Source organism: Canis lupus, chromosome 32, assembly GCF_048164855.1.
Source record: "Canis lupus baileyi chromosome 32, mCanLup2.hap1, whole genome shotgun sequence".
NCBI classification, from domain to species: domain Eukaryota; kingdom Metazoa; phylum Chordata; class Mammalia; order Carnivora; family Canidae; genus Canis; species Canis lupus.
The window spans coordinates 26573767-26579875 of NC_132869.1; the positions used below are offsets into that span (position 1 = coordinate 26573767).

The 6109-nt window shown below is 49.4% G+C and overlaps 1 protein-coding gene across 1 annotated transcript in view; it reads right to left on the reverse strand.

The window, feature by feature from the left end:
- ALDH1A2 (aldehyde dehydrogenase 1 family member A2) overlaps positions 1-5206 on the reverse strand; it is a 96143-nt gene extending 90937 nt beyond the window's left edge. Inside the window, exon 1 of the mRNA XM_072808809.1 lies at positions 4977-5206. Within this exon, the coding sequence (XP_072664910.1) occupies positions 4977-5093 (117 nt within the window). The 5' untranslated portion in view covers positions 5094-5206. The remainder of the gene's footprint in view (positions 1-4976) is intronic.
- Between the last annotated feature and the right edge of the window lie 903 nt (positions 5207-6109).

Below are 6109 nucleotides of genomic sequence, written 5' to 3' on the forward strand. Positions count from 1 at the left end.
ATGTTGGTACTCTGAGATGTTTTTTGATGTGGTCATGGTTTGATCACTGTGCTTGGGTAATGCATCAGAGAACTTACTACGCATGCCTGGCTTCTCCTAAGCCTTGCTACAAGGAAATAAGACCTTATAGAATAGGCTCCTCAGAGAATCTTCTACCCTCTAATACAAAAATTATCAAAAAACTCTGTCATTCCTCATTTTATAGAATTGTCTCAGCAAATGATGATTCCATACGGTAGCATACACCTGTACAGTAGAAGGCATCAGGGTAGGACCCCAGGAGAGTTATCTAATTCAAGCCATACAATTAAGATGGCTAGCTTCTCTAGCTTAAATGGAGATGACATAAACTTCAAAAAAACTGTACAATTATGAAAAAGTATTCTTTTGAAAATCTGATGTTTCTATAAACATGGAAGTGTGTGAGTCACAATTTACCATCAAGAGATCCTTGGTTAGAGGTTTGGAAAGAACTAGACCCACCCCATCTTTTAAGAAATAATCCCTAGGACAGGCAAGAATCTTGCCCTAGACCCAACAACAACAACAAAACTCAAAGGCACATCAAAAATTAGTAATTTAAAGTCAGAGAACGAAAAAGCCACAGATGCAGCTGCTTCTTAAAAGGAGTGGGCCAGTACCTGGTCTCTCCATGTTTGCAATAGAAGCAACAGAAAGAATAAAGATTTAAACTCTTTCTCACAAAAAAACAACCAAAACAAAACAAAAATCCCAAAACAAAAACAAGCAACTATGTGACTGCTAGAAAAAAACAAAGTGTACGGTGAGGCAAGTTCCCGCAGTTTATTTTTTCTTGTAAGATTTTATTTATTTATTTATTTATTTATTTATTTATTTATTTATTTATTTAAAGAGACAGAGAGAAGTAGAGACATAGCAGAGGAAGAAGCAGGCTCCCTGTGGAAAGCCCGACTCAGGACTAGATCTCAGGACCTCGGGATCACAACCTGAGCCAAAGGCATAGATAGGCTCAACCACTGAGCCACCCAGGGGCCCTTCTGGCAGTTTTTTAAAAGTCAAGGCCAAGGTCTTCCTTATCAATTATTTCTACTTCTTTCTATTCTCTCTCCTTCAAAAGGTTTTGCAAGGATCAAATAAGACACAATGAAAGTGCTAAGTAAACCATTAGGCCCTATAAACTATGTAAGTGGCATTATACATTTTATTATCACTATTGTTACTACATCGATCGAGTCAACTCCTGCCATGCTGACAATTAATTTTTGGCACCCAGTCTTTCTGATAAGACCCTAAGCTCCTGGAAGGCAAATGCCCAACTAGCATAATGGAAAGCACTGTTGTTCAGAACACGAACGACACTCAACGACCACCCAAACATCCTTTGGACTGAATTGAAATGGACTCTAGAAAAGAGCAGATGATCAATAAGAAGTTTTTAAATAAATAAATAAATAAATAAATAAATAAATAAATAAATAAATAAACAGTAGTTACCCAACACACATAAGCGCTGATTCTCAGCTGTCTTTTACTTTTTCTCTTCTAGTTCAGTAGGTCAGTACTCTGTAAATGTTCCCTCCCTCCCCCTGTTCTAGCTCCCCACAGCATCAGATGCTGCAATAAAACACACCCTTTACATTACTATTAGTTATAGGCATAAACTGTCCCTGAGAAAATGCTCAACACAGAGACAGCACAATGTGTGTGTGTGTGTGTGTGTGTGTGTGTGTGTGTGTACGTGGAAGGGGGATGTGGCAGCAGGGAGGAACTAGTGGTGCCAGAAGAGATGATAGAGACAATAGAGAAGGTAGGGCCGGGATAAAGACGGGAAGATTCCAAAGACCTTCGGGGAATCTGGAAGAAATCTCCCCTGCAGTTCGGGGCAGTCAGTGAAGGGCTAGCTTCTATTTGACAGTGTGTGAGCTCCTATAATATATTCAGTCATACGAAGTTTTAAGCCAGCCTGAAGAAAGAGAAACAATTCAGAAAAGCTTTAATTCATAAAAACACAGCTAAAAGCAATCAGATTCCTGTGACAGTTGATAAGCAGGCTTCTCAGGATACAAGCAAGGGAGTACACACTCTCTCAGGCTCCAAGCGGTCCCCTTGCTACTTCTTGTTGATGGAGTCAGCACTCTTTCTTGACTAACGCAGTCTTAAAATATAATAATTTAAAAAACCCAACAACCACCCCCATATTCCTTAATAAGGAATCATTTTTAATTCTTGGGATCTAGCTCACCGCACTAAGGAAATAAAATTAGACATATACCAAAAGCGGTACTGCCATTGATCCTTAGTCTAAGATGGGTAGTAGAACTTCACAGAGGCAGGTTTATATTAAAAACTAAATTTAACTCCATGAAAGTCAACACAGGAGCACAGCCTTAGCCCCTTCAGCATCCACGGGGACTGAGCTGTAATGCTGGAGCATTTTCACTGGACCTTTGACACACAAAGCTGTAACTTTTATTTCTGATGATCTCCTCCACGCCCCCTTTTATTTAAAAAATGCAAAATACTTTTAGAAGAATGATGAAAAATACAGGAAATGCAAGATCACAAAGGCAAAGTTTTCTAAATGCATGCTACTTGAAATCCTCATACTCTGACCATTTACCCATAGGTAGTAACTTCATGTTGGTCCCCAGAACACATTTAAAAATCCTGTCGTACCAGCCTTCCCTAAAGATGTATTCGTTTAAGAAGACAAAAGGGATGAAGGATCCGTCTTGTTTGCCTTATACCACTTTGTGACACAAACACCGTATTTGTTTATGTTATTCCTCCAGCCTTCCAGCACAGTCATTTCTAAGCCATTACTCTTAAAAATTCCTGATGAGTGTGGTACTACTGTTCGAAAGGACGAGCTGTCCATTCTCCCTTTTTCATTCTCCTGTTTAAAATTACTAATATCCCTCACTGCGGATCAGAAGTGAACTTTCAGAAACCTTTCCACTAATCTTTTTCTTGTAAGTAAAAGATCATTACCCATTACCCTCAGCTACCAAAAGAGCAGCTTCTGCTCTTCGTGTTAAAAGAGCTGCTCGCCCATGACGCTTGTCTCAGAAAATTTAGAAGTCTCGCTAAAAAGCTGAGGAAGAAAGCTGCTGGGAACGTTCACAGATACCTGATTTAACAAGGTTCTGTGCAAAGAGCCTGCCTTTAGATTAGCATTACTCAATGTTTATGAGGGTTGTTTGTCAAGCCAAAAATCAGGTGCCTCCTCCCCACAAATTAAAGAGTCAAGTTACAATCCATTATTTCATTTCTGATTGTTTTTCTTTGTAATAAGTGGGAAAGTGGATCCTGGATAAAAGTCTCTCCCGAGCTAAAAGACTCCACATTAAAGGCTTCAATTAGCTATAAATCAGTTGTCTTTCCTACTGGGGGAGAACAAGAGAAAAAGAGAGCGGGGGTAGTTGGAGGAAAAAAGAGAACTGGAAGAGCCTCCAAATTAAATTCCGGGATACCTACTGCATACCTAAAACTCCTTTCCGGGGCTGTGAAGAAAATCCAAACAAAAGTCAAGACTAAAATCAAACCCTCCCAAACGTGAGAGTTTGGTCCTGTCTCCCGGGTAGATCTTGGATCTTAAGAGCTTTCAAGAGAAGCTGAAGAGGTTAGGGACCCTCATAAAACAAAACGTTTACGCTGTGTACTTTCCCTGCTTGTGTCCCAACCCAGCGATGGGTCCCGCATTGGCACTATTGTTATGCAAACAGTGTCTAAATGGCTGTAACCATTAACGACCTCCCATTAAAATGGCCTTCAAAACTTTGTCACACCATCTTAAAAAAAAAAAAAAAAAAAAAGCTAACAGGTACATCAGAGCCATCATAAATTGGGCATTCAGAACAAGAACCATCTTGACTGGTGTCCTAAACCAATGCAAGTCAAATTTGGATATTCGGATCTTTAAAAAAAAAAAAAAAACTTTCTCTTTTAACCATCAAGCCGGGAACCAAACAATTTCCTTAACGGATCTAGTTTACCTTGTAATCAGCAGGACGGAAAACAACTTTAACCCTATTGTGTGCGCACAGCGCGTGTTTTAGTTAACCGGGAGAAATCTGAGGAAGGAATCAACTGAAAGGATAGAAAATCAAGAGAACTGTTAAGATGAACTCCCAGCAACATGCCTTTCAGTCCCATCCATCTCCCTCCTCTCCCCCCTCCATCATCATCATGCTATAACGTTATCATCACCCTCGTGTGTCTTAATATATTTTTCTCTACGTGAAATTCGTAGGAAGTCAATTCAATTTACACGAAGGCAGCGAATGGCATAGTCTTTTTTTTTTTTTTTTTGTTTTTTAATGTGGTGCAAAAGCAACAACAACAGCAACGACAAATCCTGCTTGGCAAACCCAAGACGTCAGAGTTCGTTCTAAGAAATGCTTTTTTTTTTTTTTTTTTCCTGCAGTCCGAAGGCGAGCCCCGTTCGTTTTGCACGAATTGAGAGGGTTTCCGAAGCTTCCAGGAGAGCTGCCGCCAGCGCGCGAACGAAACGCGGACCCCGGAGCGGCGGGGCGCCCGCGGCCAGGTCTCCGCGCGCGGCGCAGGGTCGCTCCCTCCGAGGCCCGAGCCCGCAGGCGGAGGGGAAGAGCGGCCGCGCCGCGCGGCCCACCTGGCGGCCACCCCGGCTCCCACCTGCAGCGGAGGGTGCAAGAGTCCGACGCCGCGCGCACCCCGAGGGCCCGCTCGGAAGGCGGCGGCGGACGCGGCCTCCTAAGGAGCCGTTGACGGCGACCCCCGGGGCCTCGGGATGCTCCAGCCCCGAGGACGGGGCGTCCCTCCGCCGCGCACGGATGACAGCCTGGAGCCGGCCACGCGCGCGCACCCGCACACACGCACACACGCACACACACACACACACCCTCCGCCCCACCGGCCCCGACCCCGTCACGCCGCCCTCGCCCCCTAACGGACCCTGGACAGGGAGGAAGGTTCTAGAAAGCGCCGGCGGACGGCAGGTCCTCGCGGCCGCTTACCTTGGTGTACTTGATTTCGAGGTTGGGCGTGGGGGACGGCAAGAGGTGCAGGGAGGCCATGAGGGCGGCGGGGTCGGCCTTCACCTCGCCGGGCATCTCGATCTTGCTGGAAGTCATGCTGGCGGGCCCGCGGCGTGGGCGGTGCGGGCGGTGCGCGCGGTCCGCGGGCCGGGGGCGCGCTCGCCTGTATATAGGCAGGTGTCAAGCTGGGGCTTTTCTTATTGGACGTGAGGGCCGAGGCGCGGGGGGCTGGTCCATCCTACCTAGGACGCCTCGGGCGCAGCCCCGATTTACATAAAGCCCGCCGCCCGCGCTGCGCGGCCGGTTCTCGCGGCGCCCACGGTCAAGGGTGCCCGGCGGCCCCCCCCGTCCCCGCCCCCGGCCCGCCCCCGCCCGGCCGCGGGGACAGCCCCCCGCCCCCGCCCCGACGGCCACAGTCGGAACCCGCGGCGCTCCGAGAGCTGCACCCGCCTCGCTCGGCCCGGGCCCGGCGGCGGGGGGGGGTTGGGGGCGGGGGCCGCGGGGCGCACCTCGGCCGGTGTCCGGCGCAGGTCGCGGCCCCAGAAGCTCAGCGGGCGGAGGGCGGCTCCTGGGGCGCCGGGCAGGGGCCGGGCAGGGGCCGGGCAGGGGCCGGGGCGCACCCAGGGCCCCTCCCACCCACCCGCGTCCCGGGGCCGGCCCGACCCGCGTCGCCCCTGCGGTGCCGGACCCCCGGGGTGGGGGCGGGGCGCCCTCCGTTCTCCGCCCTGGGCAGGCGGCCCCGCACCGGAGCCCGGGTGCGCCGCGGCCGCGGGATCCCGCCCGGGGAGTGATGAGTGCGAGTCCCTCGCCCCGCGCTCAAAGCCGAGTGTCCCCGCAAGGCGGCCTTGGCCGGGCTTCTGCCGCCCGGCTGCTGCCCTCTGCCGGCGGGGACCACCCCGGGCGGTCGGGGCTGCGCCCCGGGATGCGGGCGTTGGTCCTCACGCGCTCTCCGGAGTCTTCTTGCATCTTGCTTCTCGGATCCCCCCTTCCAATCCTTCCCTCCTCGCCCCCAAATAATACAAGGATATGCTCGCTTTGCTTTTTTTGTTGTTGTTTCTCACAACAGCTACGATCCCGACAGGCACTGGAGCGGGTTCCTTACTTGAGCTGCT